General features: G+C 37.5%; 2 protein-coding genes across 3 annotated transcripts; both read left to right on the top strand.

Annotated features, from left to right (window-relative positions):
• Window positions 1-3576: 3576 nt before the first annotated feature.
• On the top strand, window positions 3577-13278 carry scinla (scinderin like a). The gene is made up of 17 exons (XM_079629303.1): window positions 3577-3773; window positions 5298-5483; window positions 5682-5836; window positions 6562-6723; window positions 6827-6976; window positions 7647-7736; window positions 7852-7984; window positions 8121-8209; window positions 8291-8506; window positions 9443-9576; window positions 9700-9790; window positions 10857-11027; window positions 11110-11284; window positions 11414-11529; window positions 11618-11695; window positions 12203-12263; window positions 12469-13278. The coding sequence occupies exons 2-17, from the start codon at window positions 5303-5305 to the stop codon at window positions 12627-12629; spliced, it is 2163 nt and encodes a 720-aa protein (XP_079485429.1). The 5' UTR covers window positions 3577-3773; window positions 5298-5302; the 3' UTR covers window positions 12630-13278.
• Window positions 13279-14251: 973 nt separating this feature from the next.
• On the top strand, window positions 14252-19502 carry LOC307007359 (retinol dehydrogenase 8). Of its 2 annotated transcripts, none has more exons than XM_079629305.1 (7): window positions 14252-14286; window positions 14397-14518; window positions 15544-15705; window positions 17269-17448; window positions 17603-17696; window positions 18204-18387; window positions 18505-19502. In XM_079629305.1, exons 2-7 carry the CDS (start codon window positions 14422-14424, stop codon window positions 18727-18729), a joined length of 942 nt encoding a protein of 313 aa, XP_079485431.1. In that variant the 5' UTR covers window positions 14252-14286; window positions 14397-14421; the 3' UTR covers window positions 18730-19502. The 2 variants fall into 2 exon arrangements, with proteins under 2 accessions (XP_079485431.1, XP_079485430.1); XM_079629304.1 differs by having other exon boundaries at window positions 14266-14286; window positions 14420-14518.
• Window positions 19503-23729: the final 4227 nt, after the last annotated feature.

Below are 23729 nucleotides of genomic sequence, written 5' to 3' on the forward strand. Positions count from 1 at the left end.
AAAGTGTAACCTAACCAAATATGATTACAAAATACAAAAGTCTGCTATTCATTGATTCAATGTGCACAATACTGTAATGTAGCATATAAACGTGCAGTTATACCTGTAGGTTTACTTTGATTAATATGCTGCAACCGCTCTGTTTACACCCTCTATTGTTGTCAATGGAAACGTCTGTTTGTGCCTGTGGTTAGTGTAAAGAGTTTGTATCATTGCAGTACCAGCTTCAAGAGACACATGTTACAGTTTCCTTAAACAGGATGTTATAAAGATAAGTTACAGAGAGTCTAAAACTGGTCTTAGTAACACTTCAGGGTAGTGGTTTTGTTTTGTGGTTCTGCACAGTCGAGCTGTATTTCAACATTTAAATATTAATAAATAAGGGATACAAAGTTTCTTTGTTTATTCTCTCACCTTTAGTTTAAGGTGATGTTGTTACTGTGTAATTACACAAATTGGTACTGAGTAATATTAATTAACATGTACGGTACTTACAATGGGTTTAGGTTGTGGTATGGTTTAGGGTTATAGCTTTTACATAATGTTATTACAATAAAATATGTAACTATGTCAACTTACCTCTGTATTCAACAGTACCATTTTAAAATCTAGATAAAAAAAAACAGTTCACACGAGCATTGAGGTTAACCCACTGTAGTCACTATTTCAATGATGTCTTAACTACCTTTCTGGGCCTTGAAAGTGACAATTATGTTAGAGTCTATGGCATGGGGGGTTTGGAACGACATGAGGTGTAATTAATGACAGAATTTCACATTTTTTGGTGAACTAGCCCTTTAAAGTGTGTAGTGTAATTACGAATTTAATAGAAACCAGTCAGGAAGTGTTTGATAGTTGTAGCTCTAGCAAAAAAAGTGGTACGAGAGTAAATGGTCCTGTTGTCCTACCCGAAGGGAGGAGATCATAGTGCATATGCAGGGTGAGTTGGATATCTAATCAATTTGGAGGTTCTGCTTAGAGCATCTGGACAAATACATGTCCTCAACTGAAGGTAACTGTGTGCCGATGATATTTTGTGCCACTTTGGCAACTCGTTGCAGAGTCATCTGTTCCTCTCTTGTACAAGTACCATACCAGGATGTAATGCAATATGTCAGTACACTCTCCCCTGCACATCGAAAGAAGTTCACAAGATGTTTCTGAGGCAATCTTGCTTTCTTTAATCATCTCATCATGTAAAGAAAGAAAATTAAAATTAAAATTAAAAACGTAGCTGTGCCTTTCCAATGACAGTGGAGGTGTGTGTAGTCCAATAAAAATCCAACTCCGGTATTATAATATTCAACCCCAAGAATTTAAAAGAGGTCACTCTTTCCACAGCCACTCCATTTATGAACACAGGACTCCAATCAATTGTCCTTGTCTTACTAAAATCCACCACTATCTCCTTTGTCTTCTTGATTTTAAGAATGAGATTATTGTTGGAACCCCATGCAGTCAGATTTTGTAGTTCGTCCCTGTATGCTCATCATTGTTCGTGATCAAGCCAATTATTGTTATATCATCTGCAAATTTTACAATGGTGTTTGTTACATGGGCAGGTAGGCAGTCATGGGTGAAGAGTGCATATAACAGGGGACTCAGCACACATCCCTGTGGAACACCATTCAGGGTAAGACTTGAGGAAGTGTACTTTCTTAGACATGCTGGGAGCGATTTAACAATATTAGCCTTAACAAAACAAAGGAGTCATTTTAATCAAATGTTTTAATCAAATCCACTGTATATATTTAAACCTTTGCATGTTTGAAGTAATTTCCTTCACCATAATTTCCCGGACAGAATATGATCAAAATACAAAAAAACAAAATAGTGAAAATTATATTTGTTGTTTGTTCAGAATGGCAACAATTGCAAAATTCTCCTGTGATGCATGTAATGTTAGACATTGTTGGACAAATTGTGTGACAAACTTATGTAGGTGCAAAGTTTTTAGTTAGTTAGTACAATGTCTGAAGTGGAACATAGAAATAAAACGTTACCAAGTTTACTACAGTGTGTGCCCATAGTTTTGGCCCTGTAAACAAAAATCTGTTTTATGCATAATTGTGAGCACTGTTTCTGTTATGGAAAATCGCCATAGACAGTTGAGGAAACCCCACTACAAGACTAACTTTAGCACCGAGAGCCTGTGACTCTGACTCACTCTGACTCACTCACTCCACTCCAGAGCACACCACTCCTCCTGTTATTCTCTCATTTCAGTCCTCATGTCAGACCTTCATGTTTTAAATCCACAGGCCTTTGAGCAAATCTTTAGGCAGATTTTACCTTGAGCTTTCCGAAACTCAAGAGATGCGCCTATGATTTCTTTACCCTTCACTTTATGGGATGCCTATTGGTAGCTTCAGGCCATTACAGGGTGGATCTGTTGAGAATATTAAATAGAAAGCTTGGACACTCCTTTGTGTCTTGATGGAATATTTCAGATTCTCTAGAATATTACAGTAAATATTACAGGCTTTTCGGTTTCTGCCAGATTCTGTGAGAAAGATTCTCGGGTCTGCAGGTGTAGCAGAGCTCAGAGAAAGCCTTGAGATTGTAATGACATTGGAGAGCCATGAGGGCTGGGTGGAGGAGTGTAAGCAAATGCAAGATCAGGGTAGGGCGGTGCATATAGTCAGAGAGCATTACGGTGAGAATGACTGACGTGGGGAAGAGGGAATTGTTAGCTGTACTGTGAATTTAAGGTGCACGAAGCACAAACAAGTAGACCTGACTGGAGCTATAATTACATGAAAGGTGTGGTCTCACTTTCACTGATGAGAGAATGCCACCTCACTGGAAATATGTGTAGTGAGCTTAACCTTCAATGTGGGAACAATCCTTCCCTTTAACTACCAACTGCAAAAATAATGTTGAATGATACTTTACAATGAACACTATGTCAATAAATAAAAGTAAAATTGAAGAGGTGAACACCTTTCTTTGTCCTTTGCATGCACTGAAATGTTTGACATGTGCTTTTACAAAGCATTTGAGACATTTACAATTCTGTATACTTTAAACCGGATGACATGAATCACACATTTAAAATAATTACAGTACATTGCATTTATTTTGAATTGTCAACATTATGAATAATGCATTTGACATTGACATGGAATGCACACAAAAAACCCTTGAACTTTATCTATGCTTATGTTATGCTGATAAGCCATTTCAAGTAGCCTATATGGAACATCTGACCACATTTCTTCAAACTGCATTTTGCTAAATATTTTATATGTATTATTATTAATAATAAAATATACCAGTCATAGATAAAAATATACACAATTTACAAATATATCCCCTTTAACATCCACATCAATTTAAACCTAAAATCTAAATGCATCAAGTAGGCTATATTGACGTTTTTGAACTGCCTGCTGCACCCACCACCATATCGTTTTTATAATGCATATGATATGCGTAATTAATGTGGCACTTTTCTGTGTCTATAGGCCTATTAGAAGAAAGAATAAGGCGTAATGCTGGTTTATGGTGTGATTTGGTTTGGGGGGAGTGAGATGACTTCGTGCCATAAAGTTGCATAATGTGGATTTAGAGTTTAGCCTAAGGGGAAGAGAAACAGAGAGAGTCATTGGCTGAGAACTCGCATCTGCCTCTCCCCGAAAAATACGGCAGATCATTTAAAGTCGGCTTGCATCCATTGAAACTTGTGAAACTGAATCTGGACTAAACCAGGAGCAGCTTCTCAAACCAGATCTGTTCTTTATCGCCTTCTGTGCATTTTCTTGACCAGGAAGGTAAGAGAACTAAACCATCACTTTTAGTCTCTTATGTTAGCCTACTTTAGAGTCTCCGAAAGACAGCTGAGTTCAGAATAAACTATGCATTTATCTGGGTTATCTTTATATATATCTCAAACTTTCTGGAGTCTTTATGGGTTGTTTCACGGTAGAGAATTTTATTTCTTTGTTCGCATTTTATTGCCTACTACGCAGATCCCCGCTGCATGACGGAAAGTGAAATAACAGTTTCATTATAAATGCGGACGTGGAGTTCTGCAGACCGCTTTCAGACCGATGGTCACTCTTTATCTATATTTACAATAAATATATAGTTTCCACCATTCCTTTGTAGCTATTTTGCAGACATATGTGATAATGCGCGGATCTTTTCCAGAATAGGCTAAATAATAAAAACTTCAAGCTAGATAAATAACTTTTTTTCTTTTGCTAAATTTGGATGTAGACTTTTAATGGTTCTTATTTAATAAACAAAAAAGTATAATAGTTCTTATTTCATTGATTTGTTTATTCAAAATCCAGGCTAGTAGCCTACTTTAATATGTGGGCGTGTCCATTCAGACACACCCTTACAATATGTGGTCACCTTTTTTTACAGTCTATGGTGGTAACCATAGCCTACTTTCCATTAAAAAGTTAGGCATACAACTCATGTGAATCAAATTATTCAAATAAATGAATAATCTTGGCTACATGGTATTAGAACCACAATAAATAAAAATATTAATTGGGTAAACGAAAAAGTCACCAATGAATTATGTTTTATAAAACAGTCAAATTTGTATGAGTTTTAAGAGTTTTGACTTTATCTAATTAGATTCAAAGTGGTTGAAAAAGTGCAATGAACTTATAACTGCAGGGTTTATATTCGCACTATGTGGCTTTGTTAATGTCACCTCTATAGTTTAAGGATAAATCACACTGTTTCCTTTGACAACATGAATCTGAAACTGGCAGATCTAAAGCCCATGCAAAATGTATGTTTTGCATCAAACGTTTCCTGGTAAAGTCAAAGGCACGCATGTCTGTCCATTGCCCACAGCTGTAATAATGCTGCATGACTCACTTGTTGGCTGCCTCACCCTGCTGGGCTGCACACAACTTGTACTTCAACTGAGTAAATCCAGCCTGCAACTGATCACATCTTTTTTTTCATGCAACTGATGATATACACATTCTCACGTTGTCCTCTAAGAATAAATGCACCTGATGCAGGGAGCATTACTCTCAGTGTGCATGCACACATTTGTCTTATATTTATATAAAATACATATTTTGAATGAAATGGATGTTTACAGTCATTTTCTTATATTAGATGAATGATGACCTTGGTCTGATGAGTAAATAATAAGGACTCTTGATATTTCATTTTTTTCTTTAATAAGATCCACTGTGCATTTGTTTGATCACCCTCCCAGTAGTTATCAACTTCAGACCATTAGGTCTTAGAATTGTTTGGATTTGAATAGTCCAGTCATAGTCACAGTTCAGCCCCAACATTCGTGTGCCTGTATTTTCCAGGAATCATGGTTTTCCACAAGGAGTTCCAGAGTGCAGGTAAAGCGGCTGGCCTGCAGATTTGGAGAATAGAGAAGATGGACCTGAAACCGGTCCCCAAACAGCTCCAAGGAAACTTCTACACTGGAGACGCCTATGTTGTCCTTAACACCACTCCTGCTCCGTCTTACAGTGTCCATATGTGGTTGGGTGAGTAGAAGTTACCACATTTAATAATTTAAACCTTTGCCAAACTTCTGATATGTCAACAACAAAAAAAAAACCTGTTCCCTTTCAAGGACGTGGCACATTTTAGTTTTTTTCTTGTCAGGAATGTAAGCAGATACAGCAACACACCTTGACACTGTTTTTAGTTTGGTTATTTGTTTGTGTCTGTTTAAACTACAGGTGAGGAGTGCTCTCAGGATGAAGGTGGAGCTGCCGCCATCTTTGCTATGCAGCTGGACGATCATCTGGGTGGAGCACCAGTCCAGTACCGTGAGGTTCAGAACAATGAGTCTGTCACCTTCCTTGGCTACTTTAAAACTGGAATTAAGTACAAGGTAATAACCCTTACAGATAGCTGATTGAAAAAAATATTTTTTTTGCTGATAAATCTGACAAAATGGGGTCATTTTGGCAACATGCTTCATTTTAAATTCAGCGCTCCTCCAATTAAACGCAACCTTTTTCTCATTGGAAATGTATTATGGTGTTTTTGTCGAAAATATGCTGCCAGAGGAATCTAGTTTAATATGCTAGCATCACTATACTGTATATTACATTTTAGTAATAAATAATAAAGCCTCTTTGACGGAAAGTTAATTAAGGCAAAGGGGTAACAGCAACGAAAAAATGCAAGAATTTGTAAGAAAATCCTATATTGATGGACCACTAATCCAAAAAATAATGTGGATTCATCAACACCAATGTAGATGGTGGCCACGGCTCTAGTAGTGTATGAATTATGTTTTTGTTTTTTTTACAGATAATACATTTGTTTATGTTGGAGGATCTCACAAACCACATTCAAATAAATAGTGAAAATTTTATAAAAAAATTCCCTTGCAAATATCTGGCATATTATGAAATAAGAATTGACTTTCGTAGAGTATTGCTTTGCTTTTTTGCTCCCTTTTACATATGTGCCATTTTCCCTTTCAGATTAAATGGATTTAACTTTTTGCTGTAATGCCATCTGCAATTTTTTTTTTTATTGTAATGTAACAGCCACGAGACATGTTGGTGTATTTTGTTCAATGGGACATTGTCTTTTCCCCCTACACAGCAAGGTGGTGTGGCCTCTGGGTTCCAGCATGTGGTGACCAATGACATGAACGTGAAGCGTGTGCTTCACATTAAAGGACGACGTGCCATTCGTGCCACTGAGGTGAACATGTCTTGGGCCAGCTTCAATCACGGAGACTGCTTCATCATTGATCTTGGCAAGGTCAGAAATACATGGAGTGAAGTGATTAATAAATCTATTTAGTGCTGTCCTTTTGAGAAATCCCAAATTCCCAACCTCACAAATCATATTACGTTTTTCCTAGGACATCTACCAATGGTGTGGGAGTGAGTGCAACCGCTTTGAGCGGTTGAAAGCTTCCGAGGTTGCAATTGGCATTCGTGATAATGAGAGAAATGGGCGCGCCAGTCTGCAAATGATTGAGGACGGTTCTGAGCCAGAGGCTGTCCTTAGTGTAAGTCTTGTCTTCTTCTACAAAATAAAAAACTATATGTCATTATGTTGCAAGTTTGAACATGCAGTGTGCAAGAAGAATGAGGATATGCTGTGGCAGGAAGTCAAGACATAATTAACATGGTCAGTGGTGAAATGCTTCAGTCTTTATTTAATGGAACACAAATAAAACATATTCTGAGCAACTGTCATTGAAATGAATGGGAATGCTAGCAGATAGTTTTCTCCAAATATCATAGACCATCTTTGTAGTTACAGAAACAGGCTTCAGTAATACAAAAGAGACATAGACACAGCAGAGACATTGGATAAATTACAACAGAAAGAATCTGTAAACATTCACATGCCAGACATGTTTACAGGATATTCAAGTTCATGCATTGTCTGGGAATTGAACTCATGGTCTTAACATTGCTAGCCTAGCAGCACCATGCTCTAGTGTGTAAGGTACAGAAACAAAAAGAAAGTTGGAATAAGTTTGTGTCAGTAAAAATGAGTTAACAGTAAATAGGGGATTTAGTGTTGCAGTCAGCAAAGGAGGCCAGTTCATCTGGTTTTGATTTTGACTTATTGCCTGAGGTTCTGCACTGTGGTCTTTTTTTGTGTGTCCTGGGTTGACCTCTGCCATGGAGGAAACTGAGGAAACTCCTATTGTATTTGTTTATTTTTAGGCTCTTGGGCCCAAGCCCAACATCCCAGCAGGAAGTCCTGACGATGAGACGACTGACAGAAGCAATCAGAAAAAGGGCACACTCTACATGGTACATTTATGTATTATGCACATATCAGAGTTACCATGAGCACTGTATTATTCTAACTGTTAAGTATTCATGGCATTTTATAAATGTATGCATTTGTGTGTTTTGTCTGGGTTAGGTATCTGATGCTGCAGGCTCTATAAAGACAACTCTGGTGGCCCAGAGCAGCCCTTTCAAACAGGAGATGCTCAATCCCGCCGAGTGCTCCATCCTGGACAATGGAGGGGATGGCAAGATCTTTCTTTGGAAAGGTACGGTCAAATTTTATTTTGATATCCTTATATTACATATACTGTATATTAATTAAAGCTGCCGTGTGAAAGATATAGGCTACCTTAGATGGCTGATTATGACTTTATCACAGTTTCATCTATTTTAACCTTTCAGGACCGAGTGCAAACACTGAAGAACGTAAGGCAGCCATGAAGGTCGCAGAGCAGTTTGTCAAAGACAAGAACTACCCCCAAAACACACAGGTATCAGACTCTAGCCTATTAATGGAAGTTGATTAAATAGAAGCCAAATTTTAACCAGTCTATCTAACTTTTTGTGATCAGATCCAGGTTATGCCAGCTGGAGGTGAGACCACACTGTTCAAACAGTTCTTCAGTAACTGGAAGGATAAGGATCAAACCACAGGTCCAGGCCAGGCCTACAGCATTGGCCGCATTGCCCGTGTTCCGCAGGTTCCCTTCGACGCCTCCAGTCTGCACTCCAACAAACAAATGGCTTCCCAGCACGGTATGGTGGATGACGGCTCTGGCAAGATTCAGGTAAAAATATTGACGCTCATCCCCCCAAGCACCATAGATTATCCCAGAGGAGAATTAAGGACTGTTCACACCAATAATGACGATAACTATTAAGCCTCTACACCAACGCACGATAACGTTGTTTATTATAAGCACGAGCTGATTGGCTGTTTTTATTGTTCATCAGCTGGAAAAAAATTGTTTTCCAACAATTTGGTTTCTCTTGTGTCGTTACTGTTGTAATTGTGGTCTGGACTATATTATTTAAAATTAGAACAGTTTTTAAAACTACATCTTTATCGTTGTAGTTATCGTCTTTGGTGTGAACGGGCCTTCAGTGTTTTTGAGCCAGGAATTGCCTCAGGAATTGCTAATTGGTTTTAGAATCATGTTTTCAATTTTGCTGTCACATGAGATCAATTTTGTGGGCAAAAAGGTCCATTGTTCATTTACAATAGTGTAGCAATGTGTGAAGCACAGCTCACACAGAAGCCACTCTCAAACCAAGCAGCTTTCTGGTAGTGAACGCAGCAAATTCACATAGCACATATTTCTATTGAAATTATTTGATTATTTGAAAATTTGCCAAATAACGGGAAAGGTGAATATCTTTGGATAGTATAGACTTTAGTATTCGTTTTTAGATAGTATAGTCTTTGGATATTAGACTTTAAAAGTAATTTGTCCTATACTGCACATATGTACAACCTGATTTTTTAATAACTAACAAGTTGCTAAATAAATATTGATAAATAACACAGCTGTTTTAAAACTTAAGTATCAATCTGTTAGCCTAAATTACTAATGCTGTTATAACATTTATTTAAAGTTAACTACGAACTCATAAACAAACGAAGCTCTATTCTAAAGACTCATTTGAATGGGCTGAACTATAATTGCTTAAAATTCAAGATTGCTGTTGATTGTAAACTACAACACTGCTCTGGACCTTGGCAGGTGTGGCGGGTCGAGGGTGGGAATAAAGTTCCTGTGGACCCTTCTAGCTATGGGCAGTTCTATGGAGGAGACTGTTACCTGATTCTCTACACCTATCTCCAAGGAAGCAGAGAGCAACACATTATCTACACCTGGTAAGTCAAGACAGTCACAGGATGACATGCCGGAAAGTACTCCTTAACCACCCGATTAGCTAATATTTACCCAATCAAGTCAATATTTAATATTCTAATTAGATTGATTGATCTTCATATCAGGCAAGGACTGAAGTGTACACAGGACGAGCTGGCTGCCTCAGCTTTTATAACTGTCCAGCTGGATGATTCCATGGGCGGTTCACCTGTTCAGGTACTACCAAACTCAGGCCTAATTTCTTGAGTCTGGTCATTATTCCATGCTTTTATATATATATATCGGTCAAGTAATTGTCTTCTTTTTTATACATTGTTGATTATGAGAGTTTTCTAGTTCTAGTTCTCAAATTCAAAATAATTCGAAAATAGTCTGATGCTTTTCACTTTGGTTCCAAGATGTGTTTGTTTCTAGGGATGCACAATATATCTGTACCGTATTGTTATCATTTGCTTTAATTTATTGATATCGATCGATACACTTCCCTTCAAAAGTCTGAGGTCGTTAGGATTTTTAAAATGTTTATGAAATAAGTCTCTTATGCTGAACAATGCTATAGATCTAGCATACAGTAAAACAGTAATATTGTGAAATATTATCATTTAAATAGTTTATAATTTGTGTTTTCTATTTTAATATATTTTAAAATGTAATTTGTTCCTGTGATGGCAAAGCGGAACTTTTATCATTACTCCAGTCTTCAGTGTCATATGATCCTTCAGAAATTATTTTAATCTGGTGATTTGATGCTCAGGAAACATTTCTTATTATCACTGTTCAAAACATTTATAGTACTTAATATTTTTGAGGAAACTGTGATAGATTTAATCGAAACAAGCATGGATGCTTTGATGAGGTCAAAGTTCAAAGAAACAACCTTTATTTTAGATAAATCTTTTGTAACATAATAAAAGTCTTTACTGTCACTTTTGTTCAATTTAATATGTCCTTGTTGAATAGTATTTTTTCTTTTAAAAAAATTAATAAAAATCTTACTGATCCCAAACATTTGAACACCAGTGCATATTGGTTGAAATTAAATATTACATTTTTATAATAATTGTATATTAATTTGCCATAATCTAATGCTCACTTAAAGGCAATCATTAAAAATAATTAACTAATAATATTGGTCAAACTGCAAGAAATTGTAATGTAATGGCAGTACATTAATCGCTACAATCAACACTTCAGGATCAGATTACCGTGGCATTGTAATCTTAAATATTTTTCAGATAAATTATGCATCTCACTGGCAATTCACTGTAATGTCGTCCTGCAGGTACGTGTCACTCAGGGCCAGGAACCGGCCCATTTGATGAGTCTGTTCAAGGGGAAACCCATGATCATCCACTTGGGTGGGACTTCCCGTAAAGGTGGTCAGATTCGGGCTGGCAACACTCGCCTCTTCCACATCCGTCAGAGCTCCACCCGTGCAACACGCGCTGTGGAGGTCGGTGATTGCAGCGAACACAAATATGGACACAGTCAGGAATGACCATCAGGCAATAATCTTCCTCTCTCTGCTCACCCAGGTGGAACCTTCTGCATCTAAACTGAACACTAATGATGTGTTTGTGCTGAAGTTTCCTGACGGCTTGTTTCTGTGGAAAGGAGTTGCCGCTTCAGAGGAAGAAATGGCTGCTGCAAAATACATCTGCAGCTTCCTTGGAGGCAGTGTTACGGAAATATCCGAGGGCAAAGAGCCGGGTGGGTGTCTCCTTTTTTAAATGTTCGGAAACTGTGATTTATACAGTTAAAAGGCATTCCTAACCTAATCACGTTTCCTGTTACTTTGAACTGATTGGTCTGCTTTATCGGTCTCTTTGCTCCTCTCAGCTGCGTTTTGGTCTGCTTTGGGTGGAAAGAAGGAGTATCAGACCTCCAAAAGTCTGCAGAAGAGTGTTAAACCTCCTCGTCTGTTTGGCTGCTCCAACAAGACTGGGCGTCTAATTGTGAGTTAACATAGAATTTGCAACTAATTCAGATTTCTTTGTTAAATGATTGCATAAACTTTACTATACCTCTCCTTTTCCATTTCAGGCTGAAGAAGTTCCTGGAGAGTTCACCCAGTCTGATTTGGCCACTGATGATGTCATGCTTCTGGATACCTGGGATCAGGTTAGCATTTGAAATACTTTCACATTCTTCTGTAATCTGACAAACTTCCGAGTGAAACAGGATATCCAACTAGAAAAAAAAAGCAAGATGAGAATAGATTTTATCCATAATCGTTTGACTGGTTCTTGAAAAGTGGGCGTTAAACCGGAAAAGAGTACAGGATGAAGTTCATTTATAGAACTTAATCAGGGTAGTGCCATATTCCATTTTTGACAGGAAGGAAATCGAGGCTGTGAGGGATTGAAGTACAGTGCGTTCAGTGGATTTTAATGCTGAATACCAACATACAGATTGTTAAACTGACAAAACAAATTTCCCAAAAAGTTGTGAAAATTATATATACATACAGTGGAAAATTATTATACAGTGGATGTGATACTAAGTCTATCTCTCACAGCCTCATTTTCATCCGTGTTAAATTTAATATGGCATCTAATGTGATTAAGGTATATTGCTGAACTTTAAAATAAATATAAGCTTTATTTTTTTTTTATCTTCTTCCCTTAGATCTTTCTTTGGATTGGTAATGATGCCAACGAGGTGGAGCGAACTGGATCAGATCAAATATGTAAGTCAAGATGCTGAAGCACTAACCAACTTAATATTCCCTTCATACCTATGAAAATTACAATAATATCGTTAGGCACCAAAAAACTAAATCTCAACTGGAACAGTCCATGTGAACCAAAAATGGAGGATTAAGTTTGGTTTAGCATTGGCACTGAATGTAATTCCTGATTGTTAAATGTCATAAAATGTTTCTTTGCCATCAGCAAAAGAATATGTGGACTCCGACCCCTCTGGTCGCCGTGGCACCCCAATCATCACTATAAAGCAAGGCTTTGAGCCCCCAACCTTCACTGGCTGGTTCCAGGCTTGGGACTCGAAGATGTGGGACACAGACCCAATGGATCGCATCCGTGCTCGTTTCTAAAACACATAAATCATTATACACTTTTGCATAGCTTCCAGAATACTCACCTTGTGTGTTTCATGCTGTGGTGGCCTGGAAGGGATACGGAAGGAACACAATTTGCTAAAATACTGCATGATAAACTTCAATGTACCGTATTTTGCTACTATTAATGACTTTTTGCCTTGTTGTTTCTGTGCCTTGACTTTGCCTTGTTAGACATTTAAACTCTTTTATACATCTTTTTTTATATAATTCTGTATTCCAGTGATGTTTTCAACCACACGGTCATTATGATTTTTTTAAATGACTATTAAAAGGAATGAAAAAGGAAATTGTAGATTTGTATCAGCAAGATACAAATCTTGCTGATATTTATCAAGGCCTTGCCTTGCCTTATTTTCAACAAACAATTCAACAGACTTAGTGAATTTGGATTATTAAAACTGTACAAGTGTATGGATAATGCCTCACAAATATGCAGACTGAAATATAATCTGAGAATATATTGTAGTTGCTAAAAATATTTGAATGTACCTCTGCAATTATTCTGATTCCCAGTATATAATAAAAAAAAAAACCTTCAAAATACTATTGAGTTATGTGTTTGTTAATGTTGGCATTGTTTGAAAGGTCAATTACACACTACTGTTCAAAAGTTTGGATTTGTTCTAATGTCACAGTTGGTTACAGCAAGGAAGAGTAGTTAAGGCAGGATCTAAACGCAGCAGTCACTTTATTAAAAAATAAACTAAAACAATAAACATGCAAAAAGCACTAAATACACAGAGAAACTAAAGGGCTAAAAGGAACAGGTGAATAAATTCAAAGTTACTATGGCAACAAATGAGAAAATTCTAGAAAACATGGAAACAATGGAAACACAGGAAACAGTGTTACTAAGAATAAACATGAATGGACAAAACTCTAAACAAGGAACAGGTGAATCAAATCAATCAAACAATAAGTCATTATGACAATACAGTAAATGAGAAAATTATAGAAGCCAGGGAAACAAAAAAGAAAAACACAGGAACAAAAAGGTTCAAACCAAACGACCATGAAAATTAAAGCAAACTGAACATTATAGAATGAAAGAAAAAATAAATTAATACTTTATTTAGCAAGGATGAATTAAATTGACCAAAAGTGACAGTAAAAACTTTTACATTGTTACATAAAGTTTCTATTTTAAATAAATGTTATTTTATTTAAACTTTCTATTTATTAAAGGATCTTGGATTTTTTTTAGCACGGTTTCCACAAAAATATTATGCAGCACAACCGTTTTCAAATGTGATAATAATCATACGTTACTTGAGAATCACAGGAATAATTTACTTTTTAAAATATATCAAAATAGTAAACCTGTTTTTACAGTATTTTCGATCAAATAAATACAGCCTTAGTAAGCATAAGGATTCTTTTAAAAACGTCAAAAGAAATCTTCCTGCCTCTAAACATTTGAGCAGCAGTAGAATGTGTGTATATATGATTTTATGTTTTACAAAAGCACAGTGATAGGCTACTGTGTTTTATCAGATATTTATTTTAGACCACAGCGGTGCATATAACTTGTGTCTCGGCAGTCGTATTGTTACGTATTGTCCACCACATGTCTAGACCGGAGTGACACGTGGGTCATTCTGCTGAGTCTTTATGCAGTGGATTAGCAAGAGTAAGTTTTAGCTCATCTCTCAAGCTCCCAATCATTCTGTCTCTTTATCTCGTTTCCAGTTATTCTTAGCGGTCTTTTACTTTCTGTTCTTTGTCTCGCCGCATTGTCAGAGAAAGCCGCATTTTTGTTGCAGCCATGAATCAAAAGGTTGTTCTGATCACTGGTTGTTCTTCTGGCATTGGATTGGCACTTGCTGTTCGTATTGCCAGAGATGAGAAGAAGAGGTTTATGGGTAAGACCAGCATATAAAATACATACAAATATTGTGAATGTAGGTTATAGTAGTATAATAGTGGTGTAGATCAAGAACAGTTGTGAATATGCTTTTGTATTGCACAAATACTGTTCAAAACAAACATGCATTTTTTTACATATTTGTGTAACCTTTTTTACACATTATCAAAAAAGAAATGTCAAAAAACCTAAATAGATAATATATATTTTCCACTATTAATGGTTAAAAACCAGGAGTGCTTTTGTTACCCCGTGCAGGTACAACTGTAACACTGCCCTGGGACAGTTCTTAGAGTGCCAAATTAGATAGTAGGTCTACATTTAAGTGAAATATACTGCCACATGTTATACTAAATCATTGTAATGTATGCATCAGTTCAGTATTTTTGTGAATTAATTATTTATAAATCTTAATTATGTTTAGTGGTGAAACAACAGTTACAACTCTTCTCACTGATCACCTTGGATGTTTGCCCGATTTTCTCAGCAAATTAACACACTAGCATGTCCCAAAACTGTTACCCTTGTTTTAGTTCAAATGAAATACTGTAGTGTAATGTACTGTAGGCTATATGTTTGAGCCTTGGAAGTGTATGCCACAGAGAGAAACTTAAAAAGGGGAAACTTTTTGAGGAGGAAGCATGTCGTACTTTGGGACATATATTGGAGATCAAGCAGGCATTTTATCTTTCTAATGTGAAAGTGCACACAGATTATGCCAGTTTGAACTTATATTCACAAGGTTACAACAACTGTGCTCTGTTTGCTTGATATGCTGAGAAATTGCAGTAAAAAAAAAAAAAGTTTCTCATAATATTTCTTTATGTGTAACTTGTGGATTGTCCTCAATAAATTGACTTGGCTTGAAGATTTTCTTAAAGTAAGTAGCTAAGCTTTAATCTATTAGTAAGTGAAAGATGACTGTTCCCCATCTGTTACCTGAAATCACGTTGACTGGTCAGTGCAAATGTTAGCAGACTATAGTTTAAATGGAAGTTAAGCTAAATGTTTTGACTTTGGCAGTGTATGCCACCATGAGGAACCTGGCTAAAGGAGAAGCATTGGTGGAGGCAGCGGGTCGTACTTTGGGACGCACAATGGAGATCAAGCAGCTGGACGTGTGTGACGAGAACTCTATCAAAGACTGTGTCAACAGCCTGCCCATGCGTAGAGTCGACATTCTCAGTAAGATTTTATTACTGAAGATGTACTTCTTACGTAAAAACACAAATGCTTATTTGTTATTTTCCTTTGTTTCAGTGCTCTAAACAGTATTTTCTCAATAATAAAATGCTACAGTACGTTTATCAGATATTTATGTAAACACTATAGTATTCACTTAGCGGCCATTGTATTTGGTAGCTCTACTGATATTAGGAAGTACTAATAAATACTAATACTAGAAGGATAACAGACAGCATAAGGAGTCCTGCACATGACATTTAGTGGAAAAAACAAGACATTGTGGCCATGAATTAAGAATTAGTTCCCACAAATTATAATGTGTTCTTTTGTTTTAGGGGCAGTTTACACGACACGTTATTGGCCATTCATTTACATGACGACGGCATATTGGGGGCCTGAAAATGCACGTTTTTGAAAACGACCCTGTTAACGTATCCGTGTAAACTACAAAAACGTGAATTTGTGAAAATGGTGATGTCATGTATAACTACTGGCCTGGCATGCATAATGCAGCGTTTTTTTGTAATTTTCGTGGATCCGTGTGAACAGGATCGTATTGACAACATTGTCGTGTGTACGGGAAAAACACAAAGGACAAACTTTTACGTTTTCAGGTTATTGCTGTTGTGTAAACGTATCCTTAGATAAATTGTGGCCAAGTTGTACTAATTTGTTCCCTCATTTTAGTTAAATTATGGTCACAATTTAACTAAATTAAAACATAGCCACTAATTAATAAGTTGTGGGAATTAATTCTTAATTTGTGGCCACAATATAGATTTTTTCCCCCGTGCATATCATGTGTGCGGCTCCGTAAGGAGGACATGGACATAATCGTAATGCTATACATGGTCGCTGCAGGTATGGAAATTAAAAGAGCTAATCTGGAACCAGCATATAGCATAAAACAGCGTGGATTCTTTGAGGCATGGATTTAAGAATCTGAGGACATTCCTTAGAGATTCTGGTTCATGTTGACTTTATAACATCATGCATTTGCTGTAAATTTGGCCATTAGAGAACATTGAACTTCATGTTTGTGGAATCAACTTCAGTTTTACTGTTCCGACAAGAGAAGCCAATTTGGGCTTCTGCTGAGCAGCCCACCTACTTCAAGGGTCAACATTTTGCATTCAACGTTGCTACTCTGACATTTCCGTCACCTTTAATCTGTCTCGCCATTCAGCAGCTCTGACATCTTTCACAAGGTATTTTCACCCACTCAATTGCTGCTTACAGGATTACTTTTGAACTGTGCATGAAGATCCCAGCAGTTTACAAGATGAGATTTACATCACTTAGATCAGATTTCTTTGCCATTCTGATGTTTGAACAACAGAGAAACCTCTTAACCGTATATTTACACAATTAGCTGATTACAAATTTGCATTAGGGTGTTCTGATTTACAGTAAGGAACATACGCAATCAAAGTGCTTTTGAAATTTTAGATAAGATCAAACTGAAAAAAAGCTAATATTCAAGGCTTATGAAAACCTAATGATTTGTTTAATTTAACCTGAATCAGTATTGTTGTTCCCACCCCTCTGTTCTCTGCGTTTCAGTTAGTAATGCTGGAATGGGAATAATTGGCCCCATTGAGTGCCAGACCATTGACGAGATGAAAACTGTCATGGACACCAACTTCTTTGGGCTTGTGCGACTCATGAAGGAGGTTTTGCCTGATATGAAGAAGAGAAAAAGTGGGCACATAGTGGTCATCAGCAGTGTCATGGGGATTCAGGGTGAGCCTTATATTTGCGTCTGAGCTCTTTACACCAGTATGTGAGAGAACAAACTTTGGATACTTAAAGGATTAAGAACAATGACTTAAAGAAGATCTGAGAGGATTCAACAGGATTTTGCCATCTCTAATCACTGTCGTGTTCATGTACACAGGTATTTTGTTTAATGACATTTATGCTGCTTCCAAGTTTGCTGTTGAAGGGTTCTGTGAGAGTCTGGCAGTTCAAGCTCTGAGATTCAATTTAAAGTAAGTGATCATTTGTAGGTCCAAGCCCTGAATGGCCATAATCCCCCCAACTACCGAGGAGTACATTTATTGACAACTATTATCAACTTACTGTTCCCCTAATTCATTCAGATCTCCAAAATCTCATAAAATTTTAAACATGTACTTTTTTGAAAGCTGGCCACAAGTTTGGGCTGCAATAAAATAATTATTATAAAATTGTCATTGGGGAACAGTGCACCTATAGTAGTGTACCTGGTGTTCTGCATGTTTGTGTGAACAAACATTGACAAAACTCTGACACTTCTGTTCTACTAATGCTCAGTAGTTACACATTACCTCAGTTTTTATGGCAGTTTTGTGTGACTGGATCTTTTTAAAATGTCCAAGTTTAAGAGAGCTCAGTTCTAGAGTTCATGATAATATTCAGTAATCTAGAAACTTCTGATGTGTTTTGAAACCATTGAATGCCTTGGCCGTCACATTTAAGTTGTCATTGTATGTCTATTTTATTTGCATCTTGTGCAGTATCAGCCTGATTGAACCAGGACCTGTCGTCACAGAGTTTGAGCGTAAGGTGTATGAGGAAGGCTTGAAGATAGATCTCTCCAAAGCCGATAAAGTGACTGCAGATATGTTCCAAAACATCTACTTGAAGAATTACAGCCAGATATTTGAGAGTCTTGGACAAACACCAGAGGTTGTTGCAGAGGTACCTGGACAACACTTCCAAAACATTTAATGCAGCAATCTACCATTCCAATAGATGTTTTGTTTTCTCTCTGAATTACTAATAGTCCATACTGTATGTCATTTCCTCTCTAACCAGCACACATTCAAAATGATTACCATGGAGAACCCACCATTTCGCCATCAGACTAACACTCTGTACACACCCATGACCACCCTGAAATATGCAGATCCAAACGGTGACCTTCCCATTGAAACCTTCTACAAGATGGTGTTTGAACACGACAAGGTGTTCAATGCAAGTCTTAATTTCCTCAAGCTTCTGCGCTGGAGAAGCCGTAAGAGCTTCACTTTGGAAAAATAAAAGACTGTCTCTTGACTTACAACTTAGGAATACAACAAGCGGTTCATCTTAAAGAGGCAATAAACATGAGAATTGCTAGTAATACAAAGTCTCAATCATCGCTCAGGATTGTACAAGATAGAATAGGAGGGATTAAGAAATAGCAAGAGCAAAGGAATAGTGAAATTGATAGTGAAATAGAATTAATTAATTTATTTTATTTTTTTACGGGCTGCAGTTAAGGGAGTGAAGGCCCTGATCTTCCTGATGTTGTACATTGCAAACCTGCATGATTATGCTGTTGTAGCAATGTGGTCTTTGAAGGTCAGCTGGTCATCAAAAATGACCCCAAGATTCCTTGCTGAACTTAATGGGATTATTGTTGCAGAACTTAGCTGGATGGTTCCCCATAATAAGAATATATCTGGATAAGCCCTGCTGGATGAGACACCCCTGTTATACAGTCATATTATCTTGGCAAGCAAAGATTGTTTTCGTACTGTCATCATACAATAAACAACTGAGTATCACACACTACAATACTTTCAAGTAGTTTCAAACACTCACACAAAAATGTGTGCTTCGTTACTAGAAAACAAATGACAAATTAAAAAAATACGTGTCCTAAAATTTAAGTCTGAAACAAAAAAACCTGTCCCCATCATACACAATGTGATTTTTTTTGTGCAGAATCTGTAAACTCTGATAATTTGCATTGCCTACTAGCTCCGACTTTCGACATGTAACATCCACGTGTTCAGATGTGTTCAGTAAACCAGAGCAGAAATCTGGGCAAAAGTTGTGTAGTGTATTCCAGCCTTAACTCCAGACTGCATTTCAATTAATAACCGCATGCACGCAACAAGCTAATCAACCGAGACTTATTTGATGGTAAGCACTGGATAAAGTACTTGAAAGCCACACTTGAGTAAAAGTATATATATCTTACCAGAAAGACTTTGGTAGAAGTTAAAGGATTAGTTTGTTTCAAACCTGTATGAATTTCTTTCCTCTGCTGAACACAAAGGAAGATATTTAGAAGAATGTCAGTAACCAGACAGTTTTTGGTTCTCATTGACTTCCATAGTAGGAAAAAAATATACTATGGAAGTCAATGGGAACCAAAAACTGTCTGGTTCCTGACATTCTTCTAAATATCTTCCTTTGTGTTCAGCAGAGGAAAGAAATTCATACAGGTTTGAAACAACTTAAGGGTGAGTATATGATGACAGAATTTTCATTTTAACAGTGAACTAATCCTTTAAAGGGAACCTATTATGCCCCTTTTTTTACAAGATGTAAAATAAGCTTCTGATGTCCCCAGAGTGTGCATGTGAAGTTGTAGCTCAAAATAACCTACACAGATAATTTTATAGCGTGTTAAAATTGCCACTTTTGAGGATGTGCAAAAACATGCCGTTGTTGTCTATATCGCTTTAAATGAAAATGAGCTGCTGCTCCCGGCCCCCTTTCAGGAAGAGGGTGGGGCTTAAGAGTTTGTGCAACAAACAAACAGGGGTGCGTTTCGCCTTTTGCGTTGTGGTTGGAACGACAGCTCTCGACCTGTGGTTAGAAGAAGCAGAGTTTCTTGTTTGCATGACACGTGGACTTAAGGTTCAAAAGCGATGTCACGCATTTTTTAGGCCAAAACATTTTTTGTCACATACAGCAAACATCTCCTCACTATCCGCTAGCTGCCTGTCCCCTGAACACACGAAAAACGCGTTCTCTGTAGACAGCCCAAGCTCCACAACAGCAACAAAAACAAACTGGGCAAACACACACCACGAAACATAAACAGTGTTCCAGCCAATCACCGACAAGCAGGGTTTGGGGGGGCGGGGTTAGTGTGCGTGCCGTGCAAATGAAGGGGGGTGTGGAGGAGAGAGAAGCATGAAGAGGGAAGTTAGAATTATATTCTCTTTAAGTTTGATATGGCCGACACACGACCAAAGAGACGACGTTCTGATGAACAAATTGCAAAGAGGGAAAAGGATAAGGAACGCGAAGTCCCGAATTTACACTGGAAAAGCCTTTGAAAGGTGGCGAGAACTCCACCGGCAGAAGGGCTTCCAATCCGACATCCAGGTAGCTCTGTTTTAGCTGGACAGGTGGGTAAATCCATTTTTTTGTTTTTCTAAATGGACGTTCGTGTTCGCCTAACCAACACAAGGATATAATTAGCTAGAGCTATGCAGTCAGCGCTAATAGTGAGCAGCTAGCGATCGATCTTTATTGTAAATGATCAAGCAAACTCACAGTAGGGCGACAGCTTGTGCGAATTATTGTATTCACCCACTGTTGGTTATGAATTTGAATGTTCATTTATAGGCTATTGACAACTTTGACTAAATTTGTTTATGACGGAGGCGTTGTTTATGCAGCTCACTGGGAAACGAAGGGAGGGGGATGAGACGGGATGAGAAGGAGGGAGGGTCTAGCTAGCCTCCGTTTTGTTTCACAATACTTTGAACGTCAACAAGAAGTGACGTCACCCAGCATCGCTTAGAGCACCTTAAATAAATCAGTATCTTGAGCAAAATAAGCAAGCTGACATTCAGTACAATCTATATCTTTTATTTAGAATACACATGACATTTACGTCTTTTAGTTTGTCAAGAGATTTAAAGCGTCGTTTTTGAATAGTGCCCATGTGCGAACGTGCTCTAGTACATAAGAACGAGCCTGTGATTGAATCTGGAAATAAAGCAAAATAACTGAGAAAAATGAGAAAGTCATCTGATGCCATGTCCGTAATTTATAGCAAAACATTTAGCAATAATTAAATCTCAAACAGATTCAATAAAAGTTGTTATTACTCCACCAACTGCGTGGCATCTTTAACCAACGTGGTTGAATGACCAATTTGCGACAATACGGTTTTGGGAAACAGTCGTGACTAGCTAGTTGATTTCTTCAACGATGCATCGTACTATGGTAGTTAAGCAGCGAGTTACGTCGTTGTATGGGAAACGCTCCCCTGAACAATCTCATGCACACTGAAATGTCAGTCGGACATTAATGCATACAGAGCCAGAGAATAGGCCTATATGCTGTATGGAGATAGAACAGGTATAGTTTAGTTTAAAGGATAATTCCAGTATTTAACACCTTGAGTCTATATTGTAGTTTGTTTTGGATGAACAAGAGTGGTGGACAACATTTTTTTGACAATGGTTCCTCTCTCGAGTTTTTGACTATAATAGAAACCCATTTAACATTGGAGTCAATGGGCATGTCCGAAAATGTCATTAAAACAACCTTTAACATTAGTTTTCAAAACTGTGCAACTCACCGAGTGATTAGTGATGTTAGTTGATGTTCCAGAAACAAAAAGTGTTGCGAAATACAGTTTCTGTCGTGTTTTATTCGTCATTTTGTAAAATCCCATTGAATTCTGTTGAAGGACTGAGTGCTCGTTAAAGGGGTCATGACATGTTTTTATTTTATTTTATTATTATGTTCCCTTAGGTGCAATTATAGTATTACTATAGTTTTTTTTACAAAAAACTTTTAAAATGTAGTGATTTATGACCTTTTCCCACCCTGTTTCTCATCCTCTGATTCAGTCTGTTTTGGGGGTGTTTCCCCTTTAAGAGTTCAGTGTTAACGTCCACTGTTGTGATTGGCTAACGTCAGTGCCTATGCATCAATTATTAACGCCCCCAGCCAGAACATTTGCGGATTCGGCATATTTAAAAAGAAGTTTAAAGTTTTAAATACATTACTTACAGTTTGCGTCGTCGATGTTGAGCCCAGAATCGTCAGCAAGGACTTATCTTTGAGCAACAGTTTTCTGGCAAAGCCAGCATCATTTTGGGATTTGTTCTCAAAACAGTCATCCTTCAAATGTATAGAACAAACGCTTAAATTAACACTGCCGTGACTGGGACGTCCGCAAAAAATAAACTGCATCCATTTTTCCCTGACGTCTGGATCTTTCGCAGCGTATTCAAAGATGTTGTTTGTCCACAGCCAGGAACAGCAATTCTGTGGCATCGTAATTTCCCTGTACACAGACCCACTCGCTGTCCGTCAACTGAACACTTGTGAGGCGCGCGGGCGCGACAATGATACGAAATGAGCGTAGTTGTCTTGCGTAGTTGTCTTGTGCTGGAGGCGGTCATATGCAAACGCTGGTACGTCACTTCGTACCGTGACGCCACTTCTTACCATGGATCCAGAACAAGCTGTATTTAGAGCTTGATTAAATAAATGATTTGTTTATAATGGGGAGGACGTCTTAAGCTATGAAACTTGCAAAACATTTTAATGGTACAAAGACCTCTTATATACCAAAAGATCAAGGCAAATTTGGTTTCTCATGTCATGACCCCTTTAATATAAATGCGCTACCGGAAACGGAAAGGGGGCTGTTTACATTTGATCGATGTAGTCTTTTTGCTCGCTTCCATTTCTCATAAGGCTAGCGAGCAGAGCAACTGTGCTCCGGGAGAGTAAGCGAAATAAACAAACAAAACCTATCGCCATCAAGTGGTCGGGAGTGTGCTAACGCTTCAGATTCAAATATTGAGCGGAAGTTACACAGTTGTGAAGTGTCTGAAAAAATAGTTCCACTATAGCAAAATAAACGGATTGGAATCATATATTGCGACGATATATTGTTTATAATCATCAACGAACACCACTAACCACACAGTTTAACAGTTTTGTAAACGAACATTATTGGCTGTTTTAATGACATTTTCGGACATGCCCATTGACTCCAATGTTAAATGGGTCCATGGCCAATTCTATTATAGTCAAAAACTCGAGAGAGGAACCATTGTCAAAAAAATGTTGTCCACCACTCTTGTTCATCCAAAACAAACTACAATATAAACTCAAGGTGTTAAATACCGGAATTATCCTTTAATTACGGTTACAACTTATGTTGTCACCTTGCTTTTATCCACTACAAGCCTGTTGTAGTGGACCCTGTTCGAACGATGGCCCAAAATTTACTGATGAGTTTATTGTACATCACACAAAAGATGAAGCGTCCGTTTTCACTCCAGAAA

The sequence above is a fragment of the Phoxinus phoxinus genome (assembly GCF_949152265.1).
Source record: "Phoxinus phoxinus genome assembly, chromosome: 11".
Lineage (NCBI taxonomy): Eukaryota > Metazoa > Chordata > Actinopteri > Cypriniformes > Leuciscidae > Phoxinus > Phoxinus phoxinus.